Source organism: Dichotomopilus funicola, assembly GCF_033296635.1.
Source record: "Dichotomopilus funicola strain CBS 141.50 unplaced genomic scaffold C8A04scaffold_50, whole genome shotgun sequence".
Classification (NCBI taxonomy): Eukaryota; Fungi; Ascomycota; class Sordariomycetes; order Sordariales; family Chaetomiaceae; genus Dichotomopilus; species Dichotomopilus funicola.
This window is the reverse complement of record NW_026944071.1, coordinates 217,410-234,066: the sequence shown is the minus strand read 5'-3', so window position 1 is coordinate 234,066 and position 16,657 is coordinate 217,410. Positions and strand designations below refer to the sequence as shown.

Sequence of the window (16,657 nt, the reverse complement as noted above, 5' to 3'; positions counted from 1 at the left end):
CGAAACTCCTCGAATCGAAACTCCTTGACTTTGACCTCCTCGAGTTGAAACTCCTCGACTTTAACCTCCTTGATTCTGAACTTTTCGAGTCGAAACTCCTCGACTTTAGCCTCCTTTAGTCTGACCTCCTCGAGTCTGAACTCCTTAAGTCTAACCTCCTCGAGTTGAAACTCCTTGACTTTAACCTCCTCGAGTCTGAACTCCTCGAGTCGAAACTCCTCGAATCGAAACTCCTTGACTTTAAACTTCTCGAGTCGAAATTCCTCGAGTCTGAACTCCACAGATCCGAACTCCTTGACTTCGACCTCTTTGACTTTGTCCACCTCGACTTTGACCTCCTCGAGTCTGAATTCGACCCCTTTCGTCGGTGTTTCCAGGGATTCTTTGAGATCGGCGTTGAGTCATCGCTGTCGGCTTCGTCCACCGAGCGGAAACCCGTGCCATAGCGACCTTTGTCGTCAATCACGCAAACGCCACCGTCAACGGGAGCGTCGATGTCCTCACCGGCACCCGCGCGTGCCTTGGCGGTGCCCTGATGCCTCAGAAAAGCTTTTTTGATCTGGAAGGCGGCTCTGGAGATCAGGAGTTTGTATCGTTGCTGAGAGTTGTTGATCAAGTGCGGCATCCATTCGGGAAGCCGGATGCAGTTTTGAGGTACAGACCATTGGCGCGCATGTGTTTTGGGATTTAGCCAGCCCGCCGTATCCACATACCCCAGCATGTGCTCGACATCGCGGGCGTAGCACCTCTCGGCATACCTGTGCCACGGTTTCAGGTGGCGGATGACAAACTCCCGGTGGTCCGTCACGCCCCAGAGATGTATCTGGTCGACGAGCGAGAGGAGCTCCCAGGCCTTCTTCTCAGTCACGACCCTGGCGCTCCAGATCCGCTGGAAAATGTAGACAGACTTGCTCATGCCCTCATGCCCGGCATATTCCTGTTTGAGCCTGAGCCTCTTGTAGCCGACCAGAATGTGCCAGTGGGCGCCGAAGGACGTGAAGACAAAGACTTGAGTGTTTCGGCTTTCCGGTGTTTGATCCTCGATGATTTTGCCCGGCTTGTGCTTGCCTGGTCGTTTCGTCAGTACTTCTAGCAGGTCGAGGTAGACCGCCCCGGCTGAACATGCTTGTCGGCGGGCTTCACGGGGGTCGCCGCCCCAGCCCTTGGCTTCATAGACGGCAAATGGGAACACGAGGTTGGCATCGCCCCACCGCGGGTCCGAAATCAGACCGCAGTGTTTGTGAAGCAGCAGTGCCTCTAAGCGGTCATGGTCGAGGTCCCAGTGACCTATAGCGCTTTTCTGATCATCTTTCGGCTGGAAGGTTGCGAGTCCGAAAGTGGCGTCTGGCCTCCTCACAAGGAATGTTGTCTTGCCGGTGAGAAGGCACGAGGCTGGGTGTGCACCTTTCCCCAAGGTGTTGTACTCGTGTTTGTCGCTTCCACAACAGAGATGTCAGTACGCAGTTACGGAATCGGTGGTGTTGCAGGATAGGAACTTACACAGCCAACAACGGATCATCCCTCATCAGACCAAAGACATCGGTCCAGGCGTCAGCCTCCCAAGCAAACTCGGCCTTCTTCCATTGCTCATTGTCCACAATGTGTCTTACGAATCTCCGAGCTCGGGTTCTGCGGCGTGTCTCGCCCGGGTGGTTCCAATCGAGATCCTCTCCGACATCGTCTTGCAATGAAGGCAACCACAGAGTGCGACCAGCCGATACCCACCCAGGGGAGCGGTAATGACGGTAATATATCCCACGAGCATTGTCTCTCCAATCCGCCCCAAAGCTATTGACCCAAGCGCTGGGCCGCAAGCAGCCGGGCTGCAGGTACCTGTCATGACAAGGCAAGTCAGCTTCGCGTTCATTGGAAGATCGTCAGTCAGGCGTGAAATCAGTTAGTAAGGCATCACAAACATCTGGGCACCGAGATAGAGCTTTTCGACAGCGACAGCTTTCGCTTCGTCATCCAGGCCGTGGTCCATTACTACCCTTTGCGTGTCACCTTTACTCTGTACCTTTACCGCCCTCCATGATTTCGGCTTGGGCGTTGACCCCATTGCTCCGAGCCGCTGAGCCTCCCGATGCAGCCTAGTCCACAACGCTCGGTACTGTTTTATGTTGATGTCGTCAGGAAACTGTCGTGAGTGGTATGGAGGCTCGCATCTGATGAAGCCTGGATTCGCGGTCAAGGGCCCGTTCTGGCCTGTGACCGTTGGGAGGAGTGGCCTGGACAACTTTCGGTCCACCGGGACGGTCGGCCTCGGACGGGGCACGGGAGCCGACGATCGTATAGGGAGCTCGTCGACTGGCAAGAGTTTTCTCCTGTTCTGAGTCGGTTCCATGGTTGTGGTTTCGCTCTTAGGTTTTTGGTCTTTTTGGAAATGCACGAGGGACAGTTGTGCTCTTCGAACTGAAGACGAAGACGAGAAAGAAGACAGGCGACGCAGGCGCTTAACTATCTACTTGGCTACATTACTGCTTACCTTATGCTTAACCATAGCATTCACTTACGCACGGCCTGATCAGCCCCAGGCAGAAGCACATTGCCAACCGGGCGATAGAGAAATGGGAGGAGGAACACAGTGGGGTAGCATTGGCACGGGTGAACAACCCAACAACAAGGGCTCTGGGCCAATCATTGCGCCCCAGTCTGCATGTATCAAACCTCACACCCTTCAACAACCGCCGACCGTGTAAGAGGGCCGAAACTTGCAGGAGGCCTGGCCGCTTTGCATGGACTTATGGACTGTCTGCGGGATGCGAAGTCAGAGAGGTTTGGCTGAACGGTCTTGGAGTGAGTGGCTTGGACAGCACGTCTTTTCGAGTGCTGATAGTATTGCGAAGATACAAGCGAGGAAGAGAGAAACTGGCTAGAGAGGCAGGGGACAGGCAGACACCCACTGAGTTCTGCGCCGCCGGAGGGGGGTGGGAAGGTGGGGTGGGTTTGTTCGAACACCTGCACACCCTCTTTAGCCGCCCAGCCGCCATCATGATTTGAGCTGCTGTGTGCAGCAAGCGACAAGCATCCGCTGATAAGGCCCAACAACACTTCGTCACTTGTCTGGCTCGGGCTTGAACTTGCCTCGTCTTCCAAAATAACTTGCACTGCAATGTGCCAACATGGGGAAGGGCACTGACAAGCTGTACACCACGCACTCCGAGCGGTCGTCCTCGGATGCCTATGGTGCCAGCGCCGGGGCGAACACGGGCGCGCGGGCGCAGCGCAACTCCGGCAATACGCACGCGAGCTTCAAGCGCCTGCCCTTCAACTTTTGCGCTGCCAGCCTCCAGCCCTCCCAGAACCCCGTGTGCAAGGCCGACGGCACCATCTTCGACGTCAAGGTCATCAGCACATAGCTGGACAAGCACGCAGCCAACCCCGTCAACGGCAAGCCGCTCAGGACCTGATCAAGCTCAACTTCGCGCGCAATGCCAACACGGCCGCGACCCACGACCACACCGGCATCCCGACCGACGGGAAGGGCAACTTCATCGACCCCGTCACCGTCAAGGTATTCACCGATAATACCCATATCGTAGCCATCCGCTACAGCAGCTATGCCAACATATTCGCCTGGGATACGGTCGAGCGCATGAACATCAAGCCCAAGATGTGGCGCGGCCTGGTCAACGATGCCGAGTTCGGCCGTAAGGATATCATCACCCTACAGGACCCGCAGAATACCGCCAGCTGCGACCTCAGCCAGTTTAAATACCTATAGGACGGCCAGGACGCCCTGCCTACAAAGGACCAAGAGGCGCAGCGCCAGCAGGGCGGCATCAGCGTCGACGCGCTGGGCCGCATCGGCGACAAGGTCCTGCGCGCCAAAGAAGCTGTCGAGCGCGCCCGCCAAGCCCGCGAAGCTGGCGGCGTCGATATCGACCGCATCAGCAAATCCCTCGCCACCTCCACCTGTAAACCCTCCACCGCACCGGGCACCACCACCTCCCGCACTCCCTCCATCCTCGAGAAGAAACTCGCCCCCAACGCAGCCGCCTACACCACCGGCCTCGCAGCTGTATCCTTCACCTCGACCGGCCTGACGCACGAAACCTCCGGCGAGCGCGCCGTGCTCTCCGACGAGGAATGGAGTTCGCAGTCCAAATTTGGGGGCGAGCTCTTGTTTGGCAGTCTGAAGCATGTGACCTCGGACACGTTCGTCGAGCTCGGAGCCTTGGAACCTGAAGTAACAGTGCCGACAGGTCTCGAAGATATCTGCGGGGTGTCGCCGAGCTTCTGATTCTTGACCCTTTTCTGCGTATGAACCAGCGAGCATATGCATCGGCAATGCCTTTCTCCTTCCAGTAAAGTGCTCGGAGAAGGGTTTTCCACCCGCAACCTTGGGGGTCCCGGAAGAACGCGCAGAAGCTGCGCCATCGTTTCTCCGCAATGACAAGGTTGACTATCGTGTTATCGGCACGGTCAGGTAGCAGCGGGCGTTGCTCATTGCCGCGATGGTAATTATTGTGAAGCCCAACGAATGTCAACGGCACCGCGGTTGCGGATGGCCGCGCGACAAGCTGGGCCCACACTCGTTTGGCTGCGGCGTCCATTTTGGTTGGTAGCCGCACTGTGCACAAGACTATATCGTCTATTAACAGAGCAATGCTCGGCTCGATCGAAGTAGTTTACCGAAAAGCCGTGACTGATTGTATGAGGGAACAATTGTCCAAACAGTGTCGAGGATGTCAGCAATGAAAATGCCAGTGGGTGCATTTTAAGCCAGGCTCGTGGCCTTCATCGCCGCAAGTGTGAGCCACCATGGGTTCAACTTCCCGCCAACCTGTTGAGGTGTGCGGCGCGTGCATGTGTGCAAGGGGTTTAGTACTGCACGGGTACTGTTGACACCGAGAGGAACATGTGCCCCGCCCGAGATGTACTTTTATGGGGGCGGCCTAGACTGCGGAAACTTGACGCTTCGCGCCCGCCGAAAACAGCAGTCCAAACCGCGGCACATGTAGTCTGGGTGGAGCGATCGACACGAACGCGTAAGGTTCCATCGGAGTCATCAACGATGATGGTGCCACCACCGTCCTCCAACAGGTGCCTTAAGATAACGAATGAGCCCTGGTGTCTGATTTGTTAGTGGTCGAATCCCCCATCTTAGTCGCTGAGTGGAGACTTACCCTGGCGTGCTGGTCACCCCAAGACTGGTCGTCCACTTTAAACGAGGCGAGGGCGTCGATGCCCTTGGTCCCGATCGTCAGGTACACATAATGGATGACTAACATTGAGTATTAGTGGATACCGTGGGGAAGAATTGGAGCACGAGGGCGAAGTGTTGCACTGACAGTCTGGAATGCTGGCTTCATCTTCCAAGACAAAGAGGCGAAGGACTTCCTTCTCGTCGGCAAGGTAGTATGAAATCAGGTTTGCTCTGCACTCTTCAACCGTTATTGCCAGTTTACCGAACACGCTAGTCCATGTTTGTCCCGGCTTATACCACGACTCAACGGCTTGGCCGGTCAAGGGGTTTGTCGGGGGGCGGTCCTTGTTGAAATTGTAAACGTTTGGCGCCGTTTCACTTAACAGCTTTCCACTACCGTGCCCGATCAACTCGTGAATCGATGCTGTGACAAAGTTTACCATCTGGGTGGAAGCTTTCAACGGCTTTGCCTCAGATGGATGAACGTGGCGAGAGAGTGGGTGTGACTCGACCCTGATAGCCATCCTGTTCCAGAACTGAATATTCTTCAAGCCACAGGTCTCCCGGATGTCACTATACTATAAAAGAGTCAGCGGAGGCGTTCCAAGAGAAATAGCTACTCAGCCCTCAAAGTGATAAACTGGATGGATACGTACGTTGGGCAGGTTGACACCATCCCAGACAACGCTCGCGCAACACGCGAGTGCTACCCACGGTAGCTGTGGCCCGGACGACCTGGTGGCCTTTTTCAATAGTAATAAAGACGCCGAGTACCTCCACCCACTGTCTGCATCCTTCACTGCCAGTGACCACGCCAAGAAAACTCTGTCGCGGTTCCAAGGGCAGCCTGCTGATACAGGCAATGCTTATTGCACTGAGACTTGGAGCCTCTAGGGCGGGAAAGGGTGTAAAAAGGTGACTTACCATGTACAATTGTGAAATCCGGGGCCTGGAAGAGACTCGCCTCAAAAGGTCCCTTTCCGTCGTTCTCACTAGAGGCCCACGGAAGGCCGGTAGGAAAGCAGGATTTCGCGATAAAGCTCTGGCGAGTCTCGGAGCGTCCCATCGTCGTCGTCCGAGGGGAGCAGTTTAGAAGTTATTCTGCGCAATAATAAGCATATCCGTCAATATGTAGTGTTTAAGCAGGAGGTACTGGTAAGACAAAGAAACTTCCATACCTTTTTACAACACGTTTTAATCGCCGGGGAGAAAACATCGCACCTCAGTTGGTGGTTCGGATTTGTTAATGGCCTTTCTCTGTTTCTCAAATCTTAGAACAGGCTGCAGACCATGCGGTGGAAAAAATAGCGGCTGCTGCTACCTAACGGGCCACTTAGCTCGCGATGCGAAGCCCTGCCGTTCAAGATCTGCATCAGCCATGGGGTTTTCCGAGGGAATTAGGCCACCCGGCCAGTTGTTTGCCGTTCTTCTGGTGGTCGATGTCCCGCAGCTTTGACGGCACTTGAAGTGTTGGGAGAAAAATGAAATATTAAAAACCCTTTCCCCATCTACCTCACTTAACCCAGCGCCCATGAAATCATGGAACTTTGCAATTAATCTTAGTAAAACATGTGAATTTTTTAAAGAGCATCGCGGTGTTGTTTTAGTACGTGTTGGTACCGTAGAAGGGATGTGATGCCTAGCAACAGTCACGGTCGTCAGGTATTGTATTACGACCCCGGTCCCCAATAGGTACCCAACCGAGCACGTAGGGACGTTTCTGGGTACACCCATCCCCTCGCATAATCCCGTCAAATCACTTCTTTCGCTGTTCCGGGTTAGTAGCTGTCATTAAGAAGAGAATGTAGGAAGACCGTTTCTTGGACAGTTGTTGGATTGGGTGCTTGCAGGCCAGTACCTTGTGTACGTATTACCGGAGGTATCATAATGCCCCTGAAGTCACTGAAGGGAAGCAGAGATGTAACGGGGAGCGTTGTATCCCCAAAACAAAATAATATTTCTCATTACCATAACACACATCATACAACCCTTCATAACGGAGCCAACATCGCAGCGTGTATGCCATCCGTCTAGTATCCCATGCGCCTTATACATTACAATAACCTCAAGCCGTCTAATCCTCTATACCATTCCCCCTTGAACCCCGTCTCTCACCCTCCACTCCCTCACCACCGCCGGTTCCCTGTACCCCCCTTCGCGCCCGGCGTTTCCGCCAACATACCCAACTCCCCACTCCCTACGCCCCGTCAACAAAACCCGACATGCCTCTAACCGTGCATAAAGCCCGACTTCCTTCCGCGCCTTCTCCCCACCCACTTCTCCATCTAACAACTCAAGCACCCCGCGCCCGTCCGCATCCCGCGCATGTACATTCGCACCGCACTCCAACAACGCCGCCAGCGCCACCTTGCGACCCAGGCGTGCCGCCATCAGCAGTGGTGTTTCTCCGCGGCGATTGCGCGCCTCCAACCGCGCGCCAGCACGCACTAGCGTCTCGAGTATGGCCTGCAGCGTTTTGGCTTTGTCATCTTGATCATCAGGTATGTGCTCGACGAACGCCATGAGCGGTGTGAGCCCGTGTGTGTCGTAATGGGTGACCGAGACTCCTGATGGGTGCAGAAGAGAGTGCAAGTGTCGCAGGCGGGCCGGGAGGGTACCTTCTGCTGTTGTAGACGACATGCTCGGCGGCGATGAAGATGGCGCAGCCATGGAAGAAGTGTTCCCCGGGGTTGGCGAGGGTGGAGCAGAAGGTTCTTTAGAGTCAAGCTTACGCTTGAGGTGTGGACGGCTGTTGGGCGACGCTAATGCCGAAGATGAGGAGCGGACATGTCGGTCCATGGCTTGCTGGTTGAGGATGGCCTCTGCCAGGCAGTGTAATCCATTCCGGCCATCGGCATCTTCAACCGTTGGGTTCGTGTAAGATGAGTGGATGATCTGGACAAGCCGTGCGTGGTAGGCCAAAACAGACCCCTGGGAGGACGAAGACTGGGGTCGGCTGCCGTTGGCGTTTCCCCGAGCAAGGTCTTCCACCTGCGGGGAAACACTTCCGACGCGGCGTGGTGGAATGTAAGGGCTTTGGGTACGCGAGTCGGCGTCAGGAACGGGGTTAAACCCGAACGCATCGCGAGAAGAAGTGAGTGTTGGGTCAAACAGTGACACGAGACTGGCGAGCGTCGAGGGGTCCCGGAGAACGGAATGCGCGCGATGAAAGAAGGTCCTACCGTAGACGTCGGCCTTGTACAACACATCAGGGCGCATATCGCTGACGTATCCTAGGAGTCGCCGTATCCTTGGAGATGGGCTGGAAAGATCCGTAAACCACTCGAGGTTCAAAACATGAAGAAAGGTCTGGCCAGCGGTGTTGACAGTTTCCAGGCCCCTGCCCTCATAATTCGCAACCATCATTAAGAGAGCATCCTGATACCCCTCCAAGGCCGCGAATAAATGAAGTGGTGTGTTCCCAAAGCTGTCGAAGAGGTTCACGTCCCCTGGCAGGGGCTGTTCAAGAATACGTTGTGCCCTCGGACTCAGCCTCCCATTCGGTAGCAACCATGAGTTACCATCTGAGCAAGTATCTTTGGTAATCGAGCACCAGCAACGACCCTTTCCATGTTGCTGACCAGGAAAATCCGCACAACTCCGGGTGTGCGCGGTGAGGAAATCGCCGGGGAGTGCGAAACCCGGGTCGGGGAAGGCTTCGTGTGGTTCGGTGGACACCTCCGGCTCGGGTTCCTCGGCTATCTTCAAGTCCTCGCTACCCGCGGCGGACGGCCTGCGTCCAGTAGATTTGTTATCGGAGCAAATCGAAATGGTAAACTCCTTGATCAACGATGAAAGTTGGAAGGCAAAGTGTGTCGAGCAATCCGAGACCCGTCGTTTGATACCCCTTATCCCTGCTTGCCACTCCTCGTCGCCAGCCTCGGTCGTGTCTCGGCTCACGGTGTTCGGGAACGTAAAGCAGTTCAGGCTTGCGACATCCGGCGAAGTGGTAAAGTCGAACGATGGCCCTTCTTCTGACTTGATACTTTGCCCAGATGGTGAGGTCAGTTCCGACCTGGACAACATGCTTCCTTCCTGTTTCCGATAAAAACAACAGTCAGCAGAAACGCATGCGGGAGGCTCCCGAGTGGTACTTACACGTTTCGAGTCTTGAATATGGTTCGGGCCACGTCCCGAAGCTCCTTTCCGCTTACGTCGGGTGGTGGACGTGGCAAGGCTGTTGAACCGTTTGCTCATTTCAGCTCGGGACTCGGGGCGCAAATATCTAGGGTCGTTATCCAGCATCTTGTGGATCGTTTTCTGGGCCGAGTTCTTTCTATGGGAGTGTCAGTGGGTCAACCAACAAAGAGATATAGACCTCGAAAGCATCCTTTCGCATCCTGTCGCACCTCGGACTAAAACCGTCCTCCTCTAGGACTTTAATAATCTTCTCGATCGAGAGCGTTGAGAACAAGTAAAGTCGGGCAAGCTTTCGAGATCGTGAGACCGTCCACTGCGGCGGCCGCCCTATTCTAGATCCAGAAGCCGCAGTCGGGGCAGTCGTGTTGGATGCGGGGGAGGAACCGAGTTCCATTGAGCCAGGTGTTGAGGCGGTTGTGACCGATGACTGGCGAGAGTGGAGCTGCAGTCTAATATCGTCGAGGTCGTCCATGCTGCTTGGTAGCCCATACGCTGCGTCGAAGTAAATGGCTGTTGACTGGCCTGGCCGAAGCCGGGTTATAACGTTGGCGGGCATAATTTTCACCCGGGCCGGATCAAAGAGAAGTTGTCGTTCATGTGTTTGCCAACGGGCAACTCCGTATGATACTGGTCCAGCCGATGCGCAGGGCTTCCGGAGATATGTAGCGAATACCAACTGAACCCCTGTCCCACATGACGAGGGTAAAGCGTGGCCCGAGAACGCGAAAAAGAAACCCGCATTTTGTCTTTAAGGCTAGCTTGGCCATGCCAAAGATGAACATGGGTTGTTGGCGGAGAGAAACGTGCGTTGCGAACCTGCTTGGGCAGCCGATACAACACTCGGCCAAGTGATGGCGCGCTACCTTAGCATTGGCGCAGCGAAACGTGGGCGGCGCAGGTACCCCCATAAGTATAAAAAGGACCATCTGCATGGAAGGCTTCTGTGCAGCTTCCATGCAGCCGGTCTTGGTGGGGTGCCAGCCGCAAAATGCAAGTCTCCTGCATGCAAAAGGCGGCGCGGACGCCTCAGAGAGGTCCTGTGCCACGCGAGTGCTGGCCCTCCCCCCACAGTCCACATCAGGCTGCCGTTCGCGTGAAACGTTCGTGGGTGCAAATATCTTGGAGCCAATGGAGGCGTTGTGCCACCTCCGTAAAGCTCGAGTCTGTGAGAGAAGGTTGAGGAGAGGAACAGATGAAAGATGAAGTCCTAAATGCTAGGTTCGCCGCTAACTACTCCAAGATTTGACGTTACTGAGGGGAATTCGCGGCCTCTCCGTCCCTGATAGCGGCGCATGTGGGGGACCTAAGAACTGGTGGCCTATCCCGGCCCTCTTCCTTCGCCGGAAGGAACCCATGAGCATTCGGTGCAGCGCCATTCCCCCCCAAGATCTTGACATTGAAGCCGCACAGAATCTCGAGACCAGACGAGCCCGAGCAGGGGACATGACGAGATGGGTCGGGGAACCCTTGGCCGCGCATGAATCAGTTCCTTCTCGAAGGCTTCCATGCATACGCCACGACCGCGCTTTCTGGTCGGGAGCGAATAAAGCCGCAGATTGACGGCTCTCGTGGGTTTGTTTGCGCACCTCGTGGGGAGGTTGGGGAAGTCGGCGATGGTTGACGAACCAGGACGCGGAATGGCCGGCATCGTTCCCCACCAGGCAGACCAACCTCCCACTACGACCTCAATTCGGCGAATCCGTCAAATCCCTTCGCGCTCGCAATTCATGATTCGGGAATTACTAGTGGTGCTCTGGATCGGCCATCACAGCATGGCCAGAACTCTTGCTTCTTTCTTGAGCAGATCACAAATAACAGACGACCGAAGGGACTTTGCAGCTGTAGCGCACCTTGGTCCTTTTGCAGCCAACCGGCCAAAGCCGAAGCCAAAGACCAATCAGCTGCAACCCGGCAAACGGAAGAGCCGAGAATGGCGCTATTCCCAACCGCTCGGTATCTGCAGCGTGACTGCAACGTGATAGTTTGGCGTGGCACGAGGCGATGAAATCAACCATCTTGCTGGAGGACTACACTATGATGTTGTCAAGCCCTGGTTGGTTCTCTGGGCTCTCATATGGCCGCAGGCTGCTCCGGGCAATGTCATTAAATCGGGATTTCAACGACCAGTCGTTAATTCTCGGTCATAGCCGGGGGGTTCAGCAGATCAAAAGCTGTCTAGCAAACAACTGGCTCGAGTCCCGCACCTACTGAAGCCTGAGAAGCCCGGGCGGGGAGCGGGGGATCAGGGCAGTGTGCGGGCGCGACCCGATCCGACAATACAGGAAGGGCATTTCTCGGCGGGATTGCTGCGGGAAGGTCCAACCCCAACCCACAGCACATGATCAGATGGCGCGGCAAGGGCTATCGCGGCTTCCATGCTTATCTTCCCCGACGTAGAGTCAGCCACATCAGGTGTATTTGGCAAGGCTGCGAGTTCCTCAGGGCTTCTGCATTTTGGGAAGCCGCAGTTTGAGTGGAGGGGAGAAGAACATGGATGATGGAATCTGCAGGCCCTCCTTCCGACTAAGCTCTCTGTTGCACATGCCTCAGAGCCCGTGATGCAAAATATCTCCCGTCTAGGAAAATGCTGACGGCGATGGAATTCCAGGATTGCGTTTTCGACTGACGAATTAATGATGAGATAAATCCAACCACAGCTTCTCTCCCACCCCTGCCCGACCACATTCTGATACCACGATCATGACATGTTTCACTACGTCCTCCTCGTGGGGATGATCCTCGATGCAAGCAGGACACTTCAAGAAGGAAGTAAGTACAGACGAAGCCCGCGATGCCAATCGATAGTTGCGACGATGCGGCGCCAAGGCGGCGCGGCATGCTGTGGTGCCGCTTTGGGTTGTTTCCGCTCACTCCTCCGGGGTTGACACAGCGCGGCACGCAGGGAATCGGTACCGAAGCAAGGGCGTATTTGGTTGTGCCGTCCGCAAATTCCAACGTGATTGGGGCGTTCGGGTGCAAGTGGACAAACGCTATCCCGTGCTGGTTCTTTCGCCCCAGCGCCGTCTCGTTCCATAGCAACGTTGATGAACACGGGGTGCTGCATCTGCAAGCGTGACATATCTTGTGAGCAGTTATACGATAGAATGCAGAGAAACGGAGAAGGGCTATTCCCGTCGACACATCGCGGTAACTCCGAGATCCGCTCGTCACGCACCCAGTCCGTTTCAAGGTTTATGGTTATAATTATGCTGTGCCTTTCCCCGTGGCCGGCCCTCGGGATCAACGCTCTCCATTCTTTGTCGCGGAACCGGGTCGCGACATCAAGACTTTGGCTTGAGGTTTAAAAGGATGCTGCAGTTCTATAGTTCGGTTGGTTTCATTCAATTCCCTATGCTCGTGTACAGCAACTTCTCAGCCGTCCTTTTCGGGGTGCTATCCCCTCCTTGGAATGTGAGGGCCCTGATAGCACCACTGGAAGATCAGTCAAACTTGCCCCATGTAACACATGATGCAAGTCTGGGGGGGGCGAGGTTGACAGTGGTGGTTGTCATCGAGACCTGAGCCAGGCGGATCAGTCGATTTCGAGCACATCAGATTGTGCGTGTGATTCCTGTACAACACGTCTCTCTTTTCTTTGGTAGCCTCCCAACCGGGGCAGCTGAAACTTGCAAAAAGCTGGAACATGATACTCCAGGTCCAGCCAACACTTCATTGTAGTGTTTGTACATACCGGCCTGGCTTCAACACGTTTCGTGATATCAGATCCGGCCAGCCGCGTCTGCATTCCCGTGCCACCCATATGTTTCTTTGCTGGAGTGCCTAACGCAATTCCAATTCGAACCCAACCAGCGTTGTTGGTACACATGCAGCAACGCGACGAGAAACACCGTTCTTTAGCCCCAGAGCGCAACACTTATATGGCAACCTCTGAGCATTCTCCAGTCGGCTCCTAGTGCTCCCGGCGGGACCAACAACTAAAGGTCAAGTTGACGATCCACGAGGCTCGTCGCAAATACCTTTCCAACCGTCTTGTATCGAGTCTTGCGTGCGAGCAACAGCCTTCTCCAAAGGCGCTCCTCTTTGAGGGAAGTCCGGGCCTCTCGAGATGTCCAGCGCCGCCCTATACCAGCAGTGGTGCAACGTCGTTCGTGTCTCTCGCTGTTTCGAACGGGAGGACCTCGCAATGCATCGCAATGCATCGCAATGCTGTTGCGCGTTGTTGCGGCACACTTCAACAAACGAGAAATTCTGCCGCATTCGCGGAGACAGCCACGGCCTGAAACCACCTACCTTGCGACTCGCAGGTTCACTCCAAAGACACGTTGCGGTGTTTCGGTTCCCGCGGTACCCCTATTTCCTGCGCCGCCATATGCAGTTTTGTGGCACGGAGGCGTTCGTGGTCGGGGCAGTGGGACCATAAAACGGCACAGCAGACAAGACGTTGCCGCCAGAACCCTATTATTGGGGGCCGCTCAGTCAGCCATGAATGGCCGGTTTCCTTCCTCAGAATCCGCCGAATCGGCTTTGCCGCCGTGCTATGCACGGATTGAAAACTCCGCTGTGCAAGTCCATGATGGCTTCCCTCGCAGAATTGCCTACGATTCCCTGATCCGATTCTGCAAAGATCGGAAATGCCAAGGTGCGGAATGTAACTTCAGCTCATCAGCACGGCGTTCTTCTTTTCCGGGGAAAGCAAGACCGAATGAGCTTGTTTGTCACGGGAATTGGCCACCTGTTTCGTATTTTTATCGTTGATGACTACCAAATCCAGGCGATGCCGGTGAGGGCGATACAGGCGGTGAGACGTAATTAGCGAAATGGAGAGTAATTAGCTTAATTAATTACCTAGCATATGGACACTATAGAGCAAGTAGAAAAGTTCCATGCCGGCCGACGAGCTTCTAGCCTGATGATATTCGACTTTCTCTTGGGGATACAAGTACCACCTAAGCCCCAGCCCTAGTCAGCCGATCACACGATCCGATGCCCTAGATTCTCGATCCGGCGGCTTCTGTACGACCGACCCTCATGACTGACACCGATAAAATCTGCGGTGCAACCCCGGCACCCGGAATACTCGACCGTGGAAAAAGTCTGGGCAATCGCCGCTCTGGTAACAAGAAAGCCAAGAGATGGGATTGGCTCGCGCAGTCCAATGTCACATCGTAAGCAGGCAGCTAATGGAGGGTTTCATTATCACCACGAGGCAACATCAAGCAACGCCAGGCGAGTTTCGAGTGCTATGGTACGGTAGCATTGAGGATCCATATGCGCCGGACGTGGGGCAAAAACATTAAACTTAGAAATAGTGAAAGCTATTCCATCCGATAGTCGGTAGAGGACGTAACGAGTGTTCATCACCGGCGTTGCTAACTCGATGCGCAGCTGATATTCGGCAATACCGTTAGACTCGTCGACCGTATTGTACTGATTGTACAAGGGCACAAATGTCCTTCGCACAATCCAAGAGCTCCTGGTTTGGCGTCATAGTGGTTTGCAGAGATACTTAACGTAGTCAAAGCAAGTTAATTATAACCATGATTGGCCGTTGGGCTCATTCATGATGCAAAAATTGATGTTATGAAATGTATATGCCTGTACCTATCCCCGTTGTGGCCAAAAAACGGGGCAGACCAAGTCCCTGGATACTTTACTTTTCCACAAACGTGAAAAAAGACTAAAAATAATAAAGGAAAAAAAAGGGAAAGACGGCAAAAAACAATAAATGAATCAAAACCTGTTAAGATTTGGTCGAATGTTAATGGACTGGACTTAAGCTATCTATCTGTTTTACTCTGCCCCTTTTTCTTGGCCACAGCAAGCTATCTCAATCATCATCATTAATTACAGCAACACTCACCTAATTATCCAAGATCAACATCCATACCGCATACTCAACCCCATCCCCTCCGTACCTCCCTGCAAAAAACTCACCCCGTTTCCAGTGCCCCCGTCATCTGCTACCTCAAAGCGAAAACACATTGGATCCTGCCGACATGCAAAACTATTCACGGTAGTCTTTTCTCCCCGTGCAAAGTGTGTCGTGCCGACCAGAGAGTCTGCCGACGGCCCGTCTAACGCATACACGTTGATGGTGGCGGCCCCGTGGACCTTGGCGTCGGGGGAGGTGAGGTCGAGCATGAGTGTGCAAGGACCGCCGGAGGAGGAGGAGGAGGATTGGGAAGGGAGAGTGAAAGCTAGCTCGACGGGTAACGGGGGCACCTGTTGATTGGTGCGGTAGTGTATTTTGAGCGAGGGTCGCCGCTGGACGGTTTTGGTTGGTGTGGGGGTGGCCGCAGTGCTGGTATTTTGTTGGTTGTTGCGGTTGCTGGAATCCCGATCTGAGTCTTCCCCGCTGCTGTCTGTGTCCTGTCCGCTGTTATCGGGACTGCTGTTAGGGTCCTGTGCGTTCATGGTGATTTGTATGGGATATCCCGCTTCGCTTTCCCCGGGAGAGGAGCGAGGGATCGGGAAAACTGAGGAGCAGCCCTTGGCTTGTTGCCGGCGCAGATGTTTCCGTGGGAAGAAGCTGATGTCGTGTTTGTGGGGCTCCTTTCCCGGGGCAGCGGAGACAAGGGGAAACAGCGAGAGAAGGGCGGCTAGACGATGATGCATGTTGGGTATGGGGCTCTGAAGAATATACAAAAGTAAGAGACTGCGGCGGTGATAATTCTGGGCTTATCAGAATAGGCCTTTTCATGCCTCGTCTTAGTATGCAGCAATTGACGATGATGATACTTTCAGATGCCACTAGGGATCTACGGTCCCTTGGGACGGCCCGGTCAAACCCTACGTGTATTTTATATCTGAAAACAACATTGTGCATGTTGCTTTTGATCAAAGCGGGAGTGAGCACGGGACAAGGTCACCGTTGCGTAAACTCGGGCCGCAACCACCACGAGGGCATCGCACCGAGCGCCGCACGGAACAAGCGTCAGGCGTGAGAATGCCTTTTTTTCCTTTTTTTTTTTTTTTTTGGTAGCTGGTAGGTATCTAAGGAACATGATGTTATAATGTTCGCGGGAAACATCGACGGATCGGAAATCATCATGAAGTATTCCGTAAAGCTCCTCAACTAGCCAATGCTACGTGGACTAACAACGCTAAATATTGTGCTAATGTCAAGTAGCTGCGATTCTTTTCGACGTCGTTGATGGTTTAGAACTTTAATCACGGAGAGTTAGTTACTAGCCCGGAAATTGCCATGGGCACAGACGAGGAATTGAGGAGAAACGTCGGATCTCGGCTAATGAAGAAGATAGCCACGTCAGCCCACGTGCGTGCCTCAATCTTAGTCCCGCTCGTGATCGAAAGAGGACACAGATCAAAAACGAGCTGGTGGTGAAAACGTTCATTGGAGGATAGTTAACCTTTGGCGTCCATTCTGAGCTGCTGAAGGAAGCGGGA

The 16,657-nt window shown here is 54.3% G+C and overlaps 5 protein-coding genes across 5 annotated transcripts in view; 1 reads left to right on the top strand and 4 right to left on the bottom strand.

The window, feature by feature from the left end:
- The window catches only part of C8A04DRAFT_38683 (uncharacterized protein), a gene marked incomplete at both ends in the record, with an annotated part of 2,563 nt that extends 219 nt beyond the window's left edge, over positions 1 to 2,344 (bottom strand). The window contains 4 exons of the mRNA XM_062784314.1: positions 30 to 195; positions 240 to 1,257; positions 1,611 to 1,788; positions 2,018 to 2,344. Of these exons, the coding sequence (XP_062635410.1) occupies positions 30 to 195; positions 240 to 1,257; positions 1,611 to 1,788; positions 2,018 to 2,344 (1,689 nt within the window). The remainder of the gene's footprint in view (positions 1 to 29; positions 196 to 239; positions 1,258 to 1,610; positions 1,789 to 2,017) is intronic.
- A 778-nt stretch (positions 2,345 to 3,122) lies between these two features.
- On the top strand, positions 3,123 to 4,243 carry C8A04DRAFT_38682 (uncharacterized protein; the record flags this gene model as incomplete). Its single annotated transcript, XM_062784313.1, has 3 exons — positions 3,123 to 3,344; positions 3,515 to 3,650; positions 3,759 to 4,243. 3 exons carry the CDS (start codon positions 3,123 to 3,125, stop codon positions 4,241 to 4,243), a joined length of 843 nt encoding a protein of 280 aa, XP_062635409.1.
- A 923-nt stretch (positions 4,244 to 5,166) lies between these two features.
- On the bottom strand, positions 5,167 to 6,215 carry C8A04DRAFT_13603 (peptidase family M49-domain-containing protein; the record flags this gene model as incomplete). Its single annotated transcript, XM_062777775.1, has 3 exons — positions 5,167 to 5,727; positions 5,806 to 5,855; positions 6,074 to 6,215. The coding sequence occupies 3 exons, from the start codon at positions 6,213 to 6,215 to the stop codon at positions 5,167 to 5,169; spliced, it is 753 nt and encodes a 250-aa protein (XP_062635408.1).
- A 1,016-nt stretch (positions 6,216 to 7,231) lies between these two features.
- C8A04DRAFT_13625 (uncharacterized protein) lies at positions 7,232 to 9,683 on the bottom strand (the record flags this gene model as incomplete). Its single annotated transcript, XM_062777786.1, has 2 exons — positions 7,232 to 9,425; positions 9,499 to 9,683. The coding sequence occupies 2 exons, from the start codon at positions 9,681 to 9,683 to the stop codon at positions 7,232 to 7,234; spliced, it is 2,379 nt and encodes a 792-aa protein (XP_062635407.1).
- Positions 9,684 to 15,124: 5,441 nt separating this feature from the next.
- Positions 15,125 to 15,664, bottom strand: C8A04DRAFT_30439 (uncharacterized protein; the record flags this gene model as incomplete). The annotated part of the gene is made up of 1 exon (XM_062781375.1): positions 15,125 to 15,664. One exon carries the CDS (start codon positions 15,662 to 15,664, stop codon positions 15,125 to 15,127), a length of 540 nt encoding a protein of 179 aa, XP_062635406.1.
- Between the last annotated feature and the right edge of the window lie 993 nt (positions 15,665 to 16,657).